This window comes from Pleurodeles waltl, chromosome 5, assembly GCF_031143425.1.
Source record: "Pleurodeles waltl isolate 20211129_DDA chromosome 5, aPleWal1.hap1.20221129, whole genome shotgun sequence".
NCBI lineage: Eukaryota > Metazoa > Chordata > Amphibia > Caudata > Salamandridae > Pleurodeles > Pleurodeles waltl.
Genome location: NC_090444.1, coordinates 1,695,829,778 through 1,695,853,337, shown reverse-complemented (window position 1 = coordinate 1,695,853,337; position 23,560 = coordinate 1,695,829,778). Strand labels below are relative to the sequence as shown.

At 45.6% G+C, this 23,560-nt stretch overlaps 1 protein-coding gene across 1 annotated transcript; it reads right to left on the bottom strand.

Moving 5' to 3' along the window:
* Window positions 1–10,282: 10,282 nt before the first annotated feature.
* LOC138297422 (uncharacterized) lies at window positions 10,283–17,061 on the bottom strand. Its single transcript, XM_069236780.1, has 2 exons — window positions 16,830–17,061; window positions 10,283–11,613 (listed from the first exon to the last, which is right to left on the bottom strand). Exon 2 carries the CDS (start codon window positions 11,589–11,591, stop codon window positions 10,812–10,814), a length of 780 nt encoding a protein of 259 aa, XP_069092881.1. The 5' UTR covers window positions 11,592–11,613; window positions 16,830–17,061; the 3' UTR covers window positions 10,283–10,811.
* Window positions 17,062–23,560: the final 6,499 nt, after the last annotated feature.

The following is a 23,560-nucleotide window of genomic DNA, read 5'->3' as shown; positions in this document are numbered from 1 at the left end:
ACCTGGATATCCAACCCAGAGTCACCACCCTGAGGTTGAACCATTGCCTGGCAGGCCAGGACTTTCAGGGAGGCACACCTACCTCCCACCAGGTCAGAGTTTAACCTCTGAGCCTGGTTCTCCAACCCAGGGTCACCACCCTGAGGTTGAACCATTGCCTGGTATACCAGGACTTTCTGGGGGGCACACCTACCCCCCACCAGGTCAGAGTTTGACCTCTGAACCGGGTTAGCCAACCCAGAGTCCCCACCCTGAGGTTGGGCAATTGCCTGGCACCCCAGGACTTTCTGGGAGGCACACCTACCTCCCACCAGGTCAGAGTTTAACCTCTGAACCTGGCCATCCAACCCAGAGTCGACACCCTGAGGTTGGACAACTGCCTGGCACGCCAGGACTTTCTGGGGGGCACACCTACCCCCCACCAGGTCAGAGTTTGACCTCTGCACCTGGTAAGCCAACCCAGAGTCACCACCCTGAGGTTGAGCCATTGCCTGGCATTCCAGGACTTTCTGGGGGGCACATCTACCCCCCACCAGGTCAAAGTTTAACCTCTGAACCCGGTTATCCAACCCAGAGTCACCACCCTGAGGTTGAATCTTTGCCTGGCATGCCAGGACTTCCTGGGGGGCACTCTCACCCCCCACAAGGGACACGCCGTCCCCAAGGGCCACACAAGAGTCTGGTTGGCGCAGGTCTCCCGACCTCTGCCCATCCGGCAGAGTCTGGGTTTCCCCCAAACCAGAAACGGTCTCACCTGGGTCATTCCTGGGGGGCTCTGCTCTCAGAGCTGACCCCTGACTTTCAAGATCCTCCACTGGGGTCTGCCACCCCCTCTCAACCCTATGTCTGGACTTCTGCACCCCCTCACTAGGAGTGGTACTGCCAGACACCAGAACTGTTGGGATGCTGTCTACAGTCATCCCCCCAAGTTCTTCTGACACTGCGGGGCTTCCCTCAAAAGGTGGCCCTACGGTACAGGTTAGGCTCTGAGACCTACCTGGGACACTACAATCCTCTCCCACCTCACTTGGTCGGGAACCACCTAGACCACTCCCTTCAGGAGCACCCCCAAATGCCTCTTCAGACTCTCTGGTACTCACCCAAAAGTCTGCCTCCACTGTAAGTTCCCTGGGGTCAGAGAACTCACACTCCACCTGGTGTTGGCGTAGCTCTGGAAAATAAGGACCAGACATATGCTCTCCAGCAATTACATCACTCTGCCCTTCCCATGTATTAACCACAGTACCCTTCACCCAACCACCCAGTAACTCAACCTTGGAAAAGCACTCTACTTCACCCTCCTGAGACTGGTGAGACAGTATCTGTCTGTCCCTGACACTCAACCCAAACTCTTCTGGGATGTCTCTACACTCTATATCCAGGACGTCCACCAGGGGGGAACCCTTTTCTCTGTCACTCTCTGCTAGAGTCAGTAAAGTGTCCCTCCCCCCAGTAGGAATATGACTCCCTGTGCCAGTTCCCCAATCCTTCTCAGGGACCCTGTGCATACCGGGAACTACCTCATACCCTTGAACTGCCTAGGGTGTGTCAACTCCCTTCTTCAAGTTGGGCACCACATCTCTGGGCTTGTGCCCTTCTTCAGCAGTACTAGATGCAAGATTTTTGCTGCCACCATCTGAACTGGACTCAGCCCTTCCGGCCTCCAGTTTCAGCTCTTTACAGCTCAGCTCTTGAGCTGCAATCTTTTCTTCTTCCAGGGCTAAAAGTCTTTTTGCCTCAACCTCTGCAAGATACTCCTCTAATTGTTGCTCCTGTCGCCTTTGACTTCGGAGCCATTCATCTATTTCTGGGTCACTGTCCAACTCTGAGTAGCCTTCCTCCTCATCTGAGTAGTCTTCCTCCTCATCTGAGGGGTACTTAGTCATTTGGTTTCTTGCTGCCTCTCTCTCTGCCCATCTTTCCTCCCCCCAGACTATGTAGTGATGGAGCATCTCCGCTTTAGTAGATCTCCTTGCTACAGGAAGGCCCCATTGTCTGCAAAGCTTCCTTAGGTCAGCCTTAGTGAGGTGGTCAGTACGAACAAAGAATGAGTAGGTAAGCAATCCCATTTTGATAAGATCTTATCAGCAAAAACCAAAATCCAAAGTCCAAAATATCAATAGTATATCCAGGAGGACATCAGAGAACCAAGAGCCAAAAAAAAGATGAAAAATCAAGTTGACCTTCCACTGTGGGTAGGTAGTGAAATACTTAGCTACTGTATGTCACTGCACAAACACAAGTCCTATCCTCACCGCTGATCACCAATGTTAGAAATGGGGTTTTTGGTTGGCAGATAGGTTGCCCTCTGTCCAAGCAAGAACCCTCACTCTAGTCAGGGTAAGTCACACACAATCCAAAATCAGCCTGTGCTCACCCTCCGGTAGCTTGGCACGAGCAGTCAGGCTTAACTTAGAAGGCAATGTGTAAAGCACTTGTGCAATAAATCATACAACACCATAGTATAACACCACAAAAATACACCACACAGTGTTTAGAAAAATATAGAATATTTATCTGGATAATTGTAGGTCAAAACGATCAAAGTTGCAATACGAATTTGTAAAGATATCACTGAAAAGTGATATTAAGAGTCTTTAAGTCTTTAAAAAGCAATAAAGGGTCTTTCAAGCACAGAGTACCTGGTTTCTGGTGGGAAATCTCCTCAGAGGGCCACAGGAGAAGAGATGCGTGGAAAAAGGGGTGTGTGCGTCGTTTTCCGCTCAGCACACACAGACTTGCGTCGTTCTTTTCCACGCGGGGAAGTCGGGCGTCGTTTTCCGGCGCGCAGACAGTCTCTTTTTGTGGATCGCGAGGATTACCAGATGTCCCGGGTCTGTGCGTGGGTTCTCCTGCTTATTTTCCGGCTGCGCGTCGTTCTGCGGGGCTGCGCGTCGAAGTTTCGATCTCACGGTAGGCGTCGCGTCGATTTCTCCTTGGAAGTCGGGCGGCGTTGTCCTTGCGAGGCCGTGCGTCGAAATTTTGGTCTCACGGCAGGCGTCGCGTCGATTTCTCCTTGGAAGTCGGGCGGCGTTGTCCTTGCGAGGCCGTGCGTCAAAGTTTTGCACTCACGGTAGGCGTCGCGTCGATTTCTCCTTGGAAGTCGGGCGGCTTTGTCCTTGCGAGGTTGTGCGTCGAAGTCTCGATCGTCCCGAGGGCGTCGCGTTGATCAGCGTCGGTGTGCGGCGTTTTTCTCGCCGCGAAACAAGCTGTGCGTCGAAATTTTCGACGCACGGAGTGTCCACGTGAAAGGAAGAAGTCTTTTTGGTCCTGAGACTTCAAGGAACAGGAGGCAAGCTCTATTCAAGCCCTTGGAGAGCACTTTCACAGCCAGACAAGAGTTCAGCAAGGCAGCAGGGCAACAGCAAGACAGCAGTCCTTTGGAGAAAGCAGACAGGTGAGTCCTTTGAGCAGCCAGGCAGTTCTTCTTGGCAGGATGTAGTTTCTGGTTCAGGTTTCTTCTCCAGCAAGTGTCTGATGAGGTAGGGCAGAGGCCCTGTTTTATACTAAGTTGTGCCTTTGAAGTGGGGGTGATTTCAAAGAGTCTCTAAGAAATGCACCAAGTTCCCTTTCAGCTCAATCCTGTCTGCCAGAGTCCCAGTAGGGGGTGTGGCAGTCCTTTGTGTGAGGGCAGGCCCTCCACCCTCCCAGCCCAGGAAGACCCATTCAAAATGCAGATGTATGCAAGTGAGGCTGAGTACCCTGTGTTTGGGGTGTGTCTGAGTGAATGCACAAGGAGCTGTCAACTAAACCTAGCCAGACGTGGATTGAAGGGCACAACAAGATTTTAGTGCAAAGAAATGCTCACTTTCTAAAAGTGGCATTTCTAGAATAGTAATATTAAATCCGACTTCACCAGTCAGCAGGATTTTATATTACCATTCTGGCCATACCAAATATGACCTTCCTGCTCCTTTCAGATCAGCAGCTGCCACTTCAACAGTGTATGAGGGCAGCCCCAATGTTAGCCTATGAGGGGAGCAGGCCTCACAGTAGTGTAAAAACGAATTTAGGAGTTTTACACTACCAGGACATATAACTACACAGGTACATGTCCTGCCTTTTACCTACACAGCACCCTGCTCTAGGGGTTACCTAGGGCACACATTAGGGATGACTTATATGTAGAAAAAGGGGAGTTCTAGGCTTGGCAAGTACTTTTAAATGCCAAGTCGAAGTGGCAGTGAAACTGCACACACAGGCCTGGCAATGGCAGGCCTGAGACAAGGTTAAGGGGCTACTGAGGTGGGTGGCACAACCAGTGCTGCAGGCCCACTAGTAGCATTTAATCTACATGCCCTAGGCACATGTAGTGCACTCTAATAGGGACTTACAGGTAAATTAAATAGTCAATCATGGATAAACCAATCAATAGTACAATTTACACAGAGAGCATATGCACTTTAGCACTGGTTAGCAGTGGTAAAGTGCTCAGAGGTCAAAAGCCAACAACAACAGGTCAGAAAAAATAGGAGGAAGGAGGCAAAAAGTTTGGGGATGTCCCTGTCAAAAAGCCAGGTCCAACACTATCTTTATATCTGCCTAAGGATGTAGGGCTCGATATAAATCACTAAAATCAACATTGCTTGTAGTATAATGATTGCATCCCTGAGGGATGTATATTTTTTATATGTATTTCGTGACAATATATCACCAAGCTACTTCGCAGCACATGTAAGAAAGTGAAGAACAAGACGTGGTGGTTATGGACGCAGCTTGTATATAGTCTTTGTATTTTGAGACAAAGGTAAGTTTCCAAGGAAGATTCACCAATGGTAATATTTATGTGACCCCTTGGGGTTGGACAAGTTGCATTGGAGACATCAAGTGAATCTTATGTTTTTGAAATACAGCTGTCTATGATTGTGAAGGAGGAACTTTCAGACCTAAGCACCAACACAGTGGTACCACCTACTGTATAGTCATGACCCACCAACTTCCTAAAAGACTTATAACCCCACTTAATAACACTGCACACGAACGGATAGTATGCCCAAGCCTCTTCTCCATCAAACATCATTTTTCATATGTTCATACTTATTTGTTCCCAAGATAAATGGTACTTAGGAAGGCCATATGGCTAGGTCAACGGTATGAAAATATCTGTAAATATTAAATGAAATCGAACATTCCTAAACGTGATGCCACTGAAAAAAAAATTGAGGCGATTTTGTATCACCTGCAAAGTGAGATATCCATAACTGTCATGTGCCATGCTTTTTTGGGGATCTGAGGAAAGCATAGGTGGGTTGATGTTTGAAAGAAAAGAACATTATAAACAACCTCAAAAAAGCATAGACAATGAGCCAGCATGGTGCCAACATATGTAAAAACATTCTAAAGGTAGGGAAGACGTGCAAGATGATCTGGAATATACAGAGCGAAAGAGCTTGAATGAAATGAGCGAAAGATCACCACAATAGGCCTATGACCAGACAGCTCGTCAACTTGCTAGAGTTAACTTTTCACACAGACTGTGCTGGGGAGGAGCGTAGTGGTTTTTGTTTATGATGGTGATAGTGTTTTTTTGGATCTGATTTCTAGTCTCTGGTAGTTGGTGGCTACTATGGTCTAAAAGTTTTAATTTTTGAGCGTGAGGGCCAATAAACAGCACTGCATGCTATTGGGTCATCCTTAAACCTGAAGACCAGAACTAAGCTGGCGCTGGTTAATCGGTTGGGTCGTGGTGAGGTTGTCGGGGAGATGAGATAACATAGAAGCAATTTGTGCTTCTGCATACTCTACACCTGGACCCATGAGGGCGCCATCATGGGTCCAGATGGCGGAGAAGTGAGAGATGGACCAGGACTAATTTGTGATGAGGATGCAAGAGAGAGATTATGAAAAAGCTCTACTGGCAGCAGCGAGGAGCGGCTGAGGTTATATGGCTGATGATGACAGTCAGGAATCCCATGTCTTTTTTTCTGTGTGTGTGTGTGATGCTTTGTAATGTACCTATGTCATGTACCTCTAGACGTCATATTTTATATATTGCTATTTAACAGTGGGTGTCCCTCAGTTATCGGCTTGTGTATCTCTGTGTTGGGCGCCATAACTAGACCACTGTTTGTACTCCCCTCTCCTTAATCTTTTTTTTTTTTTATGGAGGCACTAGTGCATTTTGGTTTTTATAACAACTGGCTCATTTATTTCTGCATACATAATGATGTGTGTAAGTTGGTTGGTAGCTACGTCACCAGTTTGGCAATGCGTGTCCTCTTGGGAGCGGTGCTGCTTTTTCTTTCTGTATCTTTAATTAGATGTAATACAGATTACACTACATGCATGTAAACCATTGATTCAATGTACGGTATTATGTCCATTACACTGCGTATGTGAAAATCAGGTGATATTATTTGTGGAACAGTTTATAAACAAAATCTTAGGGCAATGAAAATGATTGAGATCCCACACCAGGGATGGTGAGAAGAAGCAAAGGCAGGGTGGAAAAAAGGTCCATTTTGGCAAAGACACAGTCCTGGCTCATGGCAAGCAGAAGGCAGAGGTCGGTACGGAGGGAGTAAAAAATAAATTACAAATAATTTTAAAAAACACTTACCTCCATCACCACTGCACCGCTCCATCTGCTCCCCTGCAGGCACAGGCTCCCAGCCTCCCCTGCAGCCAATCCTGAAGCTGAACAAAGCAGTGTCAGGATTGGCTGGGAGCGCCCAGCCAGGTCACTCCCAGGCAGACTGGGAGCCTGTGCAGGCTCTCTCCAGCCGGGCAACTGTGTTGTTGGGCTGGAGAGAGCCTACTGCGCATGTGTGTTTGGCCGGCCAAGCATGCATGCGCACTGAGGGGGAGTGAACTCAGTGCTCATCACATCCTGTGGCCCCGCCCCTTTTACCCCAAAACGATAATAAACATAGTTTATTATCGTTTTTGGGTAAAAGGTTTGCAGCTGCTGGTGGGGGGAGGGGGGTCGTCCGCCCTAATGGAGGAGCCGCCCCCTACAAATACGTCAATGTTGAAACCTCATGATTCATAATTCAACTTCATAAGAGCAGAGACTTTCGTGCCATGGGAGAAATTCAGTTAACCAGGCACCTTCACAGCAGAGCAGCCTTGAGTTCTTTAAAGGTAGTTAAAATAAATTCCATATTTGCTACTGCGACTTACCGTGACGTGTTTCCACAGTTCCTTAGAATGAATCAATGGTGGTAGTAAAATTAGACCGACATCAATCGATAGCATCGGCTAACAGATTGCGCTCTCTTCCAGCACTGCAGGTAATGCCTCCAAATGACCATGGTGCTGCTCTCTGAGCCATGCCAACCCACCGGATTGTCAGCCTCCTATGTTCCTTTATTTATTTGAGCATCATGTGAGGTTGGTGTAATTGGTGAATCTCAACACACACTGAAATAGCTTTTTTTTAAAATCTGTGAAATATTGGCTCATTATAAACCTCATATCTACGCGTTCCTCTCGATGAAAGTGCCAGTTTGTATTTTAAAATATGTTCAATATCACCCCAACATGAACCTGATTATCAGGCCACAGGTAAATGTTAAGCCTTGTACTGATGCAGTGGATTTGCACCATGCAGATCATTACTGCAAACTCCAGTACAAACTGCACTGGAGCTGATGGACCTTTGGTCCCAGACTGAGGTGTGACACAGCATGTCAATTTGCATGAATTACAGGGAAGAACATTAGATCCCACAGGGATGACAGAGGTTGGTAGATATGCAAACCATGAAGGTTTATGAGCAGATTGGCAAAGTTACAAATTCAAATCATTCAAAGCACTTGTAAATCAGTGATCAGCATATAAATGCATTGATCAGTACGATTCTAATCAATTCAAAATAGCAAATACAAAGACTAACTGTTTAAATTTCTCATAAGCAAATCGCGGCAGGCTTCAGCTTCCCATGAAGGGAAGTTCGGTAAGTTGGGGAAAAGTCAGGTAGACGGTCTCAGCAAGTAAAGCCTTTCAAGGCATCAATCAAATGAAAGAGCAAGGAAAGCACATCCTCTCAGGGGCACCTGATTTAACTAACTCGGCAATGCACGAGTAAAACAGTACAGATCTTAAGTAAAAACAACTCCCCATGGTTCCCATGATGAGATCCAATCAGGATTGAACATTCTCTAATAAGCCATTGCAGCCTTTTCCCAGCCATCCCACAATGGAAGTCTCTGTTGCATGACAGCAGTAGAATGATACAATGCGTTCAGGTGAGTTCTTGCAAGTGGAGAGGTTCATTATTCAGGCAACACATACAGAGAAACATTCATACAGAAACTAAAAATATTACGATAAAATGTGATTGTCATTAATACAAATTGGAGTTGACACATGGATCAGAATATCGACAAATTACTGCACCCATGAAATTATCCCCTGGAAAATTCCAGCAGCTCAAACCTACTGAAATTTATCATGAATAAATCTGAAGGAAATTTTCCACGTTTTCATCTAAATAAATATCTTTACTTGTATGCAGCAGAGCCTATTTGAATATGTCTACTTGCAGGTTTGTGAGCTCAGGTGTTAACTCAGAGCATGGATTTAATCTCTATCTAGCCTGACTTTACAGTTCTGCCACAATTCGCCTGCTCTGCAGTAACATCAATATACATTACATTTTAAAATTAGGAATAAGAAATTAGAAATAGGAATAGGCAGAACTGTGGCCACAGAAACAATGCATTCATGTATTACTCAATTCAGTTTGACAGATGCGCAACATCAACCATAAATAAGCAATGTCCTGTATGTCTATTTAGCGTGCATACATGGACGTACTGTTTTACTAGAGCGGGCACGAGATCCATCTACTTTTCATGCATGCATCTGATAAACTCAATCAACCCATGAATTTTCTGGAAAATCAGGGTGTCTGACTGTTCAAAATGGCAGATGTGGAGAAGTATGTGGTGTCCATTTCAAACCTGCCTCGCACCCGCAGTTGTAGGCCGACTGGTCTTGTGTGGACAGCATCTCTGCCCGCCCTTGGATGTGCATTACTATACACCCCTTAGGTCTGAGACAGGCTTGGGATGCATATTCTTTCCACCAGGCATTTCCCAGTAGGCTGGTGCCTTTGGAGATCAGTTTTTAGAGCAGGGTGCTGCCAGTGGTGCCTCTGTCCTGTTTTCCAGCTTCCTTGGTATCTGCAGCTGGCACCGGGAGGAGAGGGGCTTCAGGAGAGGCAGAGAGAGAAGGGGGATGTAGGAAACTGGCTATCTATGCAGTGACCCAATGTAGGATATCACTGTGCAGATAGTCCAGAGTGACTCTTCCTGGTTTCTAGGGGTAAAAATGACAATCCCAAAAGCTCTCTTGTGTGGTAGTGTGGGTGAGCAGACAGGATTAGAGGATTTATTAAGCCTCTGCGCTGCCATTGCATCATGCAAGGCGACTTTGGCAACGCAAAGGGTTAATTCAGATTTACCAAGCCATGCATGCAGAATGACGCAAAGGCGACGCAAGTCGTTGCCTTGCATTACTCTGTGTCAGGAAGGCGTTACATGGGTGGACAGTGGGTGTTCCCACGCTTCAACCCATGCTTTTTGATGCATTCATAGTGATTTTAAGAGTAGTAAACGTGAGAATGCATCAAAATTGTACGCTTTCCCAATAGAGACGCACAAGGAGAAATATCTTTATTTCTACATGTTTTGTCCCCCATTTCAGCCGCCAGCATACAGCTCCAATGGCCCAACAAAGTAATGGTCGTGGAAGGTTTTGCTATTTTACCGCTGCCCTATTTAAAGTGGGTGGACAAAGTCACTGGCAGGTGGAACCTGGCGACAAGGGCCAGTGAAAACTGCGACATGACCCCAATCCAAGGGAGAAAACGGTCATGGCAAGGGGGTCATTGCTTTTCTTATTTTCAAAGACAAAATCCCATTGGGATTTTGTTTTACAAAATAAAACAACAATTGAAAGTTTGACGTACAGCTCCGTCATATTGACGGAGCTGCCTGACAAGTTTTCAGTGCATTTTCAGTAACCACCATCAACAGTGTCTCCTGGGAGTGCAAGATATCTGCTGGGCCGACAACTATCTCTACATTTGGCGGGCGGAGTACTCTTACCATTGTGGGAGTAAAGTACTGCACCATGGTGATGGTACATAATCCGTTTGCCAAACTCTAAATCAGGCCCTAATTGTTTCATTATTTTTTTTTTATTCAATTACACTCTTGATGAAGTTGTAGTCCACTGCTTTCAAAACACGATTCAATCACACAATAAAAAATTAAAAAAAGAATAATTCCTCATACATGATTCTAGAATACCAAATGAGCATGTCATCATTTTTATTGAGTTACATTGTTTATTGTTGTGATTGATAAATGTTTTAGAAAGTTCTAGGATTATTATAAAGCAATATGAAAATAAATAGTTATTACTTTGGTAAAATATAGTGCAAATGTAGTTACAAGCAGGTACATGACTGTTGCAGCTAAAACAATTAGTGTTGATGTAACCAGTTGTAACTGATTGGTGTGAGACCTCTGGAAAGATGTAAGTCTGTGCAGAGCAGAAGAGAGTGAATAAACGGGACACTTTGAGCAGCTAGCATGGCAGGAATTCTGTCTGGAAGATGTGGGTGTCAAAACCAACCAAACTGAGTTCTTTAGCTCCCATAGTTTTTGAATCCCTTCATGAAAAACTTCCATAGGTGGCACATTTCACTGCCAGGAAAGTAGATTGACAAAGTCTGGCTCTAACACAGTGCAGCTACTACCAATGAGCTTCTCAAGAACTTAGAATTGAGTTTCATAGAAAATGACTCCTTGGTTTCCCAATAAAGTACAAGTGAATGTTACGCCTGACGTGGGGTACCCCTATAATGATGCAGAGAGAGATTGCAGTCGTTTATCCTCAAACTTCTTAAGGAAGTGGTTTATTTTTTCTTGCAGTGCGTCATCCAGCATCTGACTTATTTTCTCCTTTGCCGTTATCTTATCCTGCCTTGTGCGTTCAGCTTCCTTTAGGGAAATGTTTTCTATTTTTGCGATGCCCTCAAGCTTCCGGTAGGTCATTGTGTCTGCGGTGCTGTCCAATTTCCTCAGGCGAGATGAGACTGCCCTTGGTTTTCTTGGAGGAGCACAGCTGGAGGCTTCCTTAGTCCTGCTGGTGGCTGGTCTGAGTTTGTATTTTAACCACTCGTCATCAGAAACGTTTACCATGCTCAAGAAGGGCGTCTGATCTGAGATGAAGCCATTGCCCACCTGATCACTGGGCACTTGCCAAGAAGCGTCATGAGCTACTCTTGATTGGCCAAGTCGAGGAGATGCGCTGCTCACCCTTGCGAGTGATCTGGGTTTGAGTGGAGTGCCATGCTTCTGCCTGATGCTACTGGGCCTTTCAATCTTCAAAGAACGGATTTCATCCATGACATGGTTGAGTGTGGTCCTTTGGATGGTCTTGCGCTGGGCGAGAAGACTTCTGCACTGTTTCTCAGCTTGGTTAGTCTCTTCCCTCAGTGTTGACATCGTACAATATTGCTGGTAGTGGATGCCATCGAGCTTCTCGTAGAGCTCATGTTCTTCTTTTTGGTTCATAAAATAAGCATCAACTATCACCATTGGTGATTTGGCTCTGTATTTCGCCTGTTGCTCCATTCTATGCAGAGAGATGCTTACCCTGTAAAATGATAGTTTTGAGAGTGTTAGATGTCATGTAAATAACGAATACACTTGCATAGCATGCACCGGTAAGTGTTACAGTACGCAGGACTAATGTGTGGCCTGGTAACTCCTCTCATTGGAAGTACCAGTAGCTCTGGTGAATGGAGTTACCAGGGTTTACAGGTAGGGCCTGGAAGGTCCCCGCAGAAACAAGGAATTACCATGGGAATCAGTGATTCAGGGTCCTTTCCCCTGATAATTGCTCATTTCTCCCTGCAGTTGTACCTGGGGATATCAGCTGCTTTCAGCAACCAATGTCTCCAGAAGAAAGAGACAGAAACTGCAGTGTTCTGGTGGATCTTGGGGCACATGTAGTCCATTAGACTCAGGTGCTGATGCACCTGCTGTTCTAAGAACTATGACCCATATTTATACTTTTTTAGCGCCGCATTTGCGTCATTTCTTGACGCAAAAACGGCACAAACTTAGAAAATATAATTGTATTTTGTAAGTTTGCGTCGCTTTTGCGACACAAAAATGACCCAAATTAGGTGCTAAAAAAGTATAAATATGGGCCTATGTATCTGAATTCTACAATACTCATTTTATTGCTGAAGGAAGGATAGGACTGGAAGTGAGACGTGTATACTTTTAAAGTGATGCTTTAAAATTAAATGTAGCCGAATAAACTATTTTCATGAACTGATTAGAGACCTGATTGACTCAATAGGCTTTGAACATGTGATCTTCAGGTTGCAGCGATTACTGCAGGTATTGCAGCAATCCAACGAGTTGCCGTAAAGTACAGTCTTTTATGATTGTTTAACTTTCATTGAAAAGTTTGTTGCACAGTCTGGCGGCTTGTAGGCTACTATTCCACGAGAAATATATACAGAAAACAAAAATCTCTGAAGCTAAAAGTAATGTATACATTACCTCCTTGTCCATCTTCCTCGTCTCAGTCCTTAAATCAAGGGTGTTGTCTATTACACTGAACAAATACTGATGCCCAGCCTCTAACTCAGTGCTTAATTTGTGCTTGTTGTTTCCGGTGCAGAGCACCAGCGCTTATTTTTCTGCCTCAAGCATTTACTGCGAGCAAAAGACACATGTGGGAAAGAGGTAGGAAGAGAAAAACGAAAAAGTGTCACAAAGGGGGAAAGCAGAAAGCTGCAGGAGTGAGCTGAAGGGGCAGGGAGTGGCTGTAAATGGATTAAAGAGCCCAGAGATGCCCTCAGGATTACGCTGCCTCAGTATTCTGTGTTGGCACATTTAAATGCAGCAGCCATGTGTTTAAGAGGAGAGCTTTGGGCACTGGCACGTTTTTATTTACAAATTAAGCACTGCTCTAACCTAGACTTCACCTTCTCTCTGAGAGTCAGAAATAGGAACTCCAACTACCACACTTCATGTGCTTTTATGTTTCACAACACTGGTTATCTACCTTCTCTTACGGTAAGATTTTCTTTTTGTTTTATATTCTCACCCTTTACATTGCCTGACACCAGTGGCAATGGACCATGACTCAATTAAGGAAAGCCATCCTCTGATTTGATAGTAAAATAAAGATATTATTGGAATGTGGTAGACCCTTCATCCCCTGGGCCCTGGTGCTAATGCAGTACTTAAAGCTACTTCCCTGCACTGTACTGCCCATGTGGTTGTGCCCTAGTCAGCACAGGTGTTCCTGGCCAGTGACTGTATTGGGGGCTTATTTAGGTGAAGGGGCCCTGCTATTGGTGGAGGGACATTCCACCTCCTACTGCTCCTTCAGTTGTTGAGTGTTCGTTAACCATTTTTTTGCTCAGACTGTGTCTGGCGGTGGCGAGGCGCGGGTCTCGGGGACTACACTCAGGTGGACCTTGGCTCATGGGCAATGGGGCGGGGTACTCTCCTGCTGATCTGGGGGATCTTTGCCGCTCTTCGCCATTCAGTGGGAGTCCTACTCCCTACACTGCAGTTTCCTGGGCTCCTGTTAGGCCCTTCAGGTGCTGGGGACCCAGGGTGCAGGTATCTGGACATTCCCCTAGGCCTGCTTTAACAGGCGGCTGCCTAGCTCTGTGTTGCCGCAGCTGCTTTTCCAGTCCTAAGATTTCATGTGATATCCTAATGCATTCTGGATGCTGTAGTTTTGATGTGCTTCCATTCACCAAGTGAAACTAATGCACCAGATGGAAATGATTTATGGGCTCAGTATTCAAGGTAGTGGCAGGGATGGCATGGGGTGGAGTAGTCTGCCCGGCATGTGCACTGTGCACCAATAAATTTTCTTTTTCTGCACATAGGGTGCGTATTGAGTAAGGATGGCACAGGGTTGGGGATACAGTTATTGCTTTGTCTTTTCTCAGAAAAACATTCAGCACGTTTTCAGTTTCACTAATGGTTCATTGCTGCTGCTTATTTGGTTCTCATGATTTTTCACTGACATACGCATGAAACTACGAATTTGCACAGGTGTCAAAGTAACACACCTGTAGCCGTATTACAGAAAGTGCCTCGCAAATGGCATGTGTGCCTGCTTTGTGCGCCCCTGGGGCTCTTTGGTACTACAGAATGGGCTGCAGACGCTTGTGTGGCTCCTTCTGTCATCCTGATGGTGCTGGTACACGTGCAGCGCCTGGGCTCTCACAAGAGGGCATTCCATCATTTGTATGTATAAGTGCAGGTGCAAAGGCAAAGTAGCTGTCAGGAGGGGCACTGAAAGTGTGCCACAAAAAGGTGGTGCACTGTCAGTGCACACACTGGTGGCATCCCTCTGGAAGGGGGAAGTGAGCCCCATGGACCTCCCCTTGAAAGTGGGTGCAGTCACACACTGCACCCGCCTGCAAAGAGATCTCTAATCAAAAGCAGCCCTTCACCCTCAGCGCCTTGCGACCCTCACGGGTGAGTAGTGCACTTTATAAATGGTATGATTGATAATCTGATTGATAATCCCTCCTCAGAGTGCACGCGGGCTGCTGCCTGCAGAGTGAACCAAGGAGCAGCTCCATGTTCCACAGGTGCGCGGCTGCCATGAGGGCACAGCGTTCACTGTCATAGGGCACAGGTTCCCTGCCTCCAGCGGCGCACCATAGGTCTGCCACGGAGCAAGCAGGGAAGGTGCAGCCTGTGTGTAATAAGAGCCCTGAGTGCTAATACTGCCTGATGAATCCGTGGAGGCCACTGCAGAATGTGTACCTTTACCTCCCTTTACCTCCACCCTGGGGGTAAAAGCTTCTGTCATAGGAGCAAGTCACTGGTTCGAGATTCAGCACCGAAAGTATTATAATTCATAAATCTATTCTCTATACACTTTTTATATCGATACACGTGTGGTGTGAAACAGCTAAAATGGAGTGATAATGGTTACTTGATATACATGTGCGGAAAGGTTTCTAGTGCCCTGGACTCCGGGCGGGATTGACTGAACAGCCCCAGAGTGTCGCAACGGTTTGTGAAAACGGATCTCGGATAGGTAAACAGTTTCTACTTTCCACATGCATACGGTTGAGTTTAGTCCTTCTTTAGTTGCCGTTGACATGGCCAACAGACTTTTACGAGTTCCGCCAGTAGATTACAATTTCTGTTCTAAGTTTCTGTTCTAAGAAAATAAGTTGGGGGTTGCGAGCCAAAGTTGAGTTTGAAATTGCTGCGGTGCCTAATGCCTTCCCTTTGATAACACATATGTTACGTGTCATAACTTTAATTCTTAGTTCAAAAAGGCCACTGGCCAGAAGTGTAAATAAACCTGACCGGAAAGGGTGAGCGCAGAAGATGGTTGCTTTTTGTTATCATACAACGTTAATGTTTTATCTGTTTATTCTTCTCTTTAGAATAATGACGCATTTCGTGTTTTAGAATCAGGAGACGTCATTAGGATTCCAGACGTTTGCACTTAACCAGTTTGTGTGACCCTGGGAAAACCACTCTATGGCTCTTTGGTTCTTATCCCCTACCTGCCTCAAACTGGGACCATCTCGAAGCAGTATAAAAGATGTGCACCAAAAACACCTGCTTCACACTGCCCGGGGAGCCCTGCTTCCTCCACGGACATAGAAAAAGAAGAAAAAAAACAGAATGCCAATTGGTTGATTTTGTGGCACATTTCCAAAATAAGTTGGCTACAAATCTATGAGTAGTTCCCGCTATTCATCGCTTCCACTCAGCCACTCGTGAGGGCCCCCTTCTGTATTTCCTGTCCTGATATTTAGCCAAGCATATTGCATACTGGTACTTGTCGTTTGTCTTTTACAAGGCCCAGCATGCAATGTGTCCGTGGCTACAAAGGCCTGGATCTGACGACTGTACCAGTCCTTCCACGAGTCCCTGTTGGCAGCTATGTTACTTCTGGACCTGTAGAAGCAATAAGTAATCATGCGTCACACTTCTGCTCACAGGCCCTCTCCTCATTGGTGGAAACTCAAGTTGACCAATCACAAATGGTTTCTATGGGTGGTTTCCATCGGAACACAGCGTCCAGATACGAGCTGCGCTAAATAACACGCTTTAGAAAAGCCAATGCGTCTGTCTGGCTTTAACCTGCAAACTCGTGTGAAACACAGGCTTGAACAAATGCTGTTTTTCACGTGAAAGCCAGACCTACTTACTTTGCCAAATGTGGTACGAAAAATAGCAACAAAAAACATTATTGCTTTCTGTACAGAATGCACGTACAAGATAAATAATAGAATGTGACAAAAGTCTGATTTTATTTGTAAAATATTCTCTCGTGTATTCAGTCCAAAGCACGTTATAGAGAGCGGAGTGGTACACAAATCAGCCAGCATGATGAGGTGAGAGAGCAATGATCCTGTGGTCAAAACCCACTCTGCATATTTCAAGGAATTAGTAACAATCAGTTTTGGGGCTAAGGTCAGGCCTACTCATTGAAATTCAAGTAAACAACCGCCATTAGACACACGCAATCTATTCGAAAATGTACCTGGGGTCAACTGTAATTTTCACCTTAGCACTCCAAAACCCACGGGCAATTGGGCATGCATCTATATAAATGTTTAGAAACTGTCTTACTAAAAGAATGATGCTCTGTCAATATAATCAGTACTGGGGCTCTCACTTGCATTGTAAGTTAAACAATGTACAATGCAAGTGAGAGCCCCAGAATTACTAATCAGAACAATGTGCAATCAGTGCTTTGCACAAATAATTGTGTTTTTCCACAACCTGTTTAACCCCCACCCCGCCCACCCTGACGCACCCCTAATATTATAAAAATGTTTAGTCCCAACTTACAAATTTTTCGCTGCATTCGCTTTCACGCTCTCTGGAGCTCGCTTCTTTCCATCACATGCTGAGGTTTGCTGTGGCGCTCTCTGTCACACACTGGCATTATTCATTGCCCATCTGACATCTAAAAGGGCTGCCACAGAAATGAAAACAAACAAACAGAACGGGCCCACGGAGCTCTCCTGGCATGTAATGGTGCGGCTGATTACGTGGACGATAAACCCTCTGTGCGCAGGCATTAAAGGATTAGGTTTCTGAAGGCAATTACCAGCATTTGTGGTTTTGTGTTCGAAGGTCAAAGGTTGAGAAGAAAGGCCCGCCCTCTGAGGCCAACGCGTGCTTGGTGGGGGGCCATGGGGCAGGGCCAGCCTTCTGGAAAGGCATCCAGGTGACAATTACGGTACATTTCCCAATCAGTGGTGCCCTTCAGGTGGTGCCAATATTCTGACGTAAGCAACATCTAGTCAGTAAACATAAGTTACTGTAACAGAACAGTTGTAGGCAGAGGTGACTAGGAAAGTGTAGCCAACGTCCAAGCTTACCACAATAAACACAATAGTGTTCTTCACGGGTGCCAGCTGGCACGGAACCGACCAGGGTTGCCGTCCTATATTGTTTGCAAAAAATACCCTGGATTCTGTTACTTGTAGGTCTTTGTCTCACAGGATTGTGGAAAAAAGGTCACGTTATCGAGGGCATTAAATGAATCTAGTCCCCGTGTCCCAGCGAGAATGCAGGGGGAGTGCGAATGAATAGGGGAGAACCGGGAAAGAACCCACACTCTCAGGCCGGAAGTGACAAAAGTCCTTCCTGCACCTGGCCCATAAGAAGCACCGTTCGCCACTCAGGGCCTGAGCTATCTAGATAGAGGTAGGCATTGAATTTTCAAAAAACAGATTTGCTTCCAAAATATCTGACTTCTCTTCTCGACAAATTCTACTCATGCAAAGTGTAGTCTTTGTCGTCTGGCTATGCTATGTGTGAGGCTTTGTATCTCACATGGAAGCCTTTTGAAATGTCAGCTTTATAAAACCTACCAATGCCACAACGTCACGTACACAGGAAGTCACTGAACATGGCTGACTTACAATTGTGGGATTCCCGCTGCTGCTGCCAAGACCCTGCCGTGAGATTGTCAGACTATTCCATCGTTGTTTATTGGCCCGGCGGAATGACTCACGTAGGCTGATGTGCCTTTTGCGGAAAGAAATGAGTGCCACAGTATTCCACGGTGACCAGGGTCGGACCGGCCTACAGGGCAATCAGGCAGTGCCTTGCGGACTGGTGTGATAGGTCAGTGTGTGGGCTGGGTTTTGGCTGCCTGTGGGCCTGTTTTAGGGTCTGTTGGGCCGGTTTTTTCTGTTTTATTTCCCTGATTTTAAGCTCAAATCCATGAAGTGTTCCACACCTTGCAAAATACTTATACAGTGTGTCTTAGCAAGCTCAAAACTGCCCCAATTTACAACCCTGGGACCATTTGTTAGCCACGTAGTTCACTAATGGGGGCCACTTTTGTTTTTGGTGCCTGGGCCAATTTTCTGTTCTGGTGCGATCCTGATGGTGACACGTGTATCATTTATAGTGGCTGGGCAGAATGACTCGTTTTCCTCGGTACAGATAGAATTTTGTGCTCTAAGGGTTTTTGATATGTTCAATACAAGCTCTTTGCAATGGTACTGCCATGAAACTTCATCTGAGTATGGACTGTGTATTTGAGCTTTACATTTTATCAAGGGTTGGGTGCAATGGACGCTCCTTCTTGTCCTTTTTCTGTTTTGCCAGGTGTAAAGGCGTCTCCTTCCTGTAGCCGTGGTGCCACCAGATGATCTAAAACTTGCAAATGGCAACTGGTGTTGCTCAACAAGGAACCACCAAAGGGAGGAAAAATACTTGCAGAAAAAATTCTCCTTGGTGAAAGGAAAGATCCAGGAAAGAGGCAGACAGACTGTAGACGATTTATCGGACACTGAACTGCAATAACCAAAATCAGAAAAATGTGAGCACAAAGATCCAAAAACAGGCTCCAGGAGAAAAAAAATCCTTATGAGAAAAATAGGGACACATATAACAGGTTAAGTAAGAGTTGAACACTACAAAAATAGTATCCCAAATGTGTTTCAAAAAAGATTTCCATTGTTTCAGGAAACGTGAAAGTGACCAGCGGCTGACAAGTCAAGGACAACGACATCCTTGGGCGAGTGACACCGTGACGGGCAAATAAGCCAACTCAATCTCAGAGATCAGCCCGCGTGGAACACAGGTCTAGAAGAACTATCAACCTCCGCACCAGGTGACCTGGCTTGCAAATCTGAGAAAGTTTCATGGGTTTTGGCCAGTTTGATTGACCTACACGCTTCCAAAATGGTTTTCCGTTTGGAGAGTTGGCCACAATGGGTAGCAGAAAAGACATAAGCAGTTTAAAACACACTACATGTATCCTTTGAGGACAAACCATGAAGAATGAGTCCCTTTTTTGCAGGGAAATTGAGACAGGGCAGAGAAAATCATTAAGTAACTGCAATTGTTCGATGCCAGCGCAGACCCTTTTGTCTACCTATATGTAATAAAATAAGGTGGCTTTATATGGTGTTCTAGGCTGTCCAATTACTTAAAAATAGTATTCATGAAGACAACTGGAATTGACAGCTATCTACTAAGACAAGAACCAGGACTGGACCCAATTGTGGCGGTTCCTGAACATGTCCTATTCAGTGCTTAATTTGTAAATAAAAACGTGCCTGTGCTCAGAGCCTTCCTCTCAAACACAGGGCTGCTGAAATTAAATATGGGAACAGGGAATACTGAGGCAGCGTAATCCTGAAGCTATCTCAGCCCTCTTCAGTCCATTTAAAGCCACTCCCTGCCCGTTCAGCTCACTTTTGCAGCTTTCTACTTTCTCCCATTGTGATGCTTTTTCGTTTTTCTCTCCCTATGCCTTTCCCATATGTGTCTTTTGTGCGTAGCAAACGCTTGAAGCAGAAGAATAAGCGCCAGCCCTCAAAAATAAGTGCCGGTGCTCAGCACTGGAAATAACAAGCACAAATTAAGCACTGGTCCTATCGAAGCGATCTATTTAGATGCATACAACGCCTCACTACAGTGTTTTCACACTTATGGGGACAGAAGCATTGGCAAGGCCAATGGATCAGGCTTTGGCAAGCCTGGATTTTTTGATTAGGTTAATTATGTATTTTTACAATAGGCCTTAAAAGTTTTAAAGCAGTAAAAGGTAAAATTGCTGCTCTCTAAAAGCGGCCTGCATATGTTTAAAAAAAAAGGAAAAATAAGGGAAGGCATGACCTTTGCGCTGAAGCAGACTAGTGTTAGGCTGTTGTGCACATGCCCAGAAGCAAAATGCAGTTGCTCTTTGGAAAGAGAGCAAATGGCTGAAGTGGGCTGACTCATTGCCTCGTGCTGCATGCTTTGGTGAGCGGATGTGAAATGTGAATGGCGATTGAACAGACACATGGATGAAGAGTGATGGCCTAAAGCCCTTCTATGTAAGAAATGCATGCATGTTATGATTTTGTTGGAGAGCAAGAGTCTGAATAGACAGATAAAGCTGTCTTAGGCCAGCCCTAAAATCTACCATATCGAGAAGGAGGACACACATCTTAAAGATATATGTTACAGCCAAGGAATATCAGATAGTAGCTGGTGACAACCTGTGGTAATCTATATGCTTGATCAAAAGCAAAATGACATATGATACAAGAACCCATCTTTCTCTTCAAGTGTCTAGGGATGTCTATGTAGTCTTAGGATACAGTGTGTCTATGTACCTTCTTCTCAAGGCCAGGAAGTAGGAATAAAAGACTATCTCACCAGTAAACTTCAGCAAGGCTCACAAGATGGTCTCTTCAGGATTCCTTTAACTACTCTGAGATTAGGGAGATGAAGGTGACAGTAACAAGCCTGCGGAGGACTTCTAAACGTGTAGCAACTGTCTGGTATTTATAGGGTGCACTTCAATCCAGTTTGAGATTCCCAGAAGCACTCACAAGTTTAAAATTTGTGAATTCAGAGTTTCCTCTTTATGAAAGACAGTCTCTGTGCATAAATTGGACACAAATGTGCATTTGCACATTTAGCTTTTTTTCTGACAAGGATTTATTTTCCTCTAACCCCGTTAGGGAAGTACCTTGCACTGTAACCCCATTAATTAACGCATTAAATCTCTATCAAGAGCAAATCTGCATGTGTGTCCATGGTTGCAGTGGTGTAACAAAACGTGAGGGGGGCCCCTGCAGGATGTGCTGAAGGGGATCCTATACTCACATCAGTAGTTGCTGAGGCCCCCTCCTAGTATGGGTAACCCTGACCCCCCTCAGTTCCCTGCACAGCAGGGGCTGCGGGGCCTCTGTTAAGGCCCTGCAAGGTAGTACTCTGTCTGTACAAGGGATGGGAATACCCACAAATGTATTAGTCGGTGCACACTTAGACCTGATGGATGCCCAACATTCTACCGCAGTAACTTGATTTTTGCGCAGTGGTCACAGCAGCAGTACACAGAGACATCCAATGGAAAGCATAGGCACAGAAAACAACTACCCCCATTGGTTAGTTCAACTAGTTGTTATCTGAGGAATCCTCTGGCCTCCCAGTGAGGCGGAGTGGCATTGACTGGTCACAGGTTGCCCTGCATTGTGTACAGGAATGTTTTGTTCATGAAGAAGTTATATCAGTGAAAAAGCACAGGGTGGGCAGTCTCCAAGTGTCAGCCTCTGAACAGGCATTTGTTTCCTCAATGCCTCCCAGGGAGTGTAGCTACTTGGAAAACCTACGTTCCTCTTTCGCTCGCTATTGTTTGGCACAGGTGTCGCGTATTGCTTGTTTTTCATCTCTCGCTAATCCTTAACAGTGACAGAGAAGTGACGTAATCAAGTATTGTTTTATATGTGGACGCAAGGGGTGAAGCTGTATCTTTGTGCATACTTATACACCTCTCATGTAACCAGCTAGAATTGTTATAGATAATGTATAAATTCAGTGTTACAGGGCATTCTTACCACTGGTGTGGCCTCTAAGTGCTACAAGTTATCTGTCCTGTTATGAAGTCCCTGTGCAATGTGCATGGTTAGGAAAGTCAGGTTATAGTGCCACAAATGTGAGAAATGTGTTTTAGGCACTATGGGCCAGATGAAGTAAGATATGATTTTGCGACTCGGAAATTGCGAGTCAGTGCGACTCGCAATTTCCGAGTCGCAAAATCATATGCAGAATGGTGTCCATGACACCTTCTGCGAATCGCAAGGGGGTCGCAAAGACCCACCTCATTAATATTAATGAGGAGGGTCGCAATTTGCGACCCTCTTGCGATTCCCTGCACTCACAGGGATGGTGGCCTGCTGGAGACAGCAGACCTCCATCTCTGTGACTGCTTTTTTAATAAAGCAGTTATTTTTTTTGTATTGCAGCCCGTTTTCCTTAAAGGAAAACGAGTTGCAATACAAAAGAAAAAATGAAACCATTTGGTTTCGTTTTTTCAGAGTAGGCAGTGGTCCATTGGACCACTGCCTGCTCTGAAAATATATTTATGGCGACATTCACAAAGGGGAAGGGGTCCCATGGGGACCCCTTCCCTTTTGCGAATGAGTTAGCACCCACTTGACATGGGTGCTAACTGCGAATTGCTTTGCGACCGCGTTCACGGTCACAAAGCAACTCTGCATCGCGGTACAAATCGCAAATAGGAAGGGAACACCCCTTCCTATTTGCAAGTCGCATTCCCATTTTGGGAGTCGGAAGCGACTCGCAAAATGGGACTGTGCATCGCGATGCGTGTTTTGCATGGTGCAAACTGCGAATTTCGCAGTTTGCGCCATGCAAAACGCTTCGCACATCTGGACCTATATGTACTGGTAGGTGCTATACTACGTGCCCTAATAAAGCTAACATGTTAATTTCAAACAATTCAGTCTCTACATGTGGTCCTTTTAGGAAAGTGCCCCTTTTGGCACGGTTACCCCCCACACTTTTTGCCTGGTATTGATGCTAACTTGACTGAGTGTGTGCTGGGATCCTGCTAAGCAGACCTCAGCACCAGTGCTCTTTCTGTAAACTGTACCATTGATTCCACATCTGGCACACCCCTGGCACACAGCTAAGTCCCTTGTAAAAGGTACCAGTGGTACCAAGGGCTCTGTGACCATGGAGGGTCCCTAAGGGCTGCAGCATGTATTGTGCCACCCTAAGGGACGCCTCACCAAACACATGCACAATGCTAGTGCATGTGGCATAGGTAAGTCACCCCTCTAGCAGGTCTTACAAGCCCTAAGGCAGGGTGCACTATATCACAGGTGAGTGCATAGCTGCATGAGCAATGTGCCCCTTGTTAGGGAAACTACTTTTCAACCCTCCTCAGAGTGACGCAAAGAAAACACAAACACCAGGCAAGGCTCCGGAACAGATGAAATGTTTCTTGAGGTACCAAGGTTTATTGGCAAGCCAAGGCAGAAGGCAGACCCACATCCCAGTGTTACGTCTTACAAACTAGCGTCTTCTGCCCTGAAGCATATACATCAGGCAGTTATATATGTTAATAAGTGCTGTCACAGCAAAACCCCAAAAGGGGACATAGTCCAAACATGGGCACGCATATACAAAAGAAATGCTGCATATACAAAACTTAAAGTCCCTGGAGTAAAAATATACATAATGCAGTGTGAGCATGAACAAGTGAACAGACAACAGGTGGTGCCTAAAGAAAAGGGGGCTGGGTTGCTGATTTGCTGAAC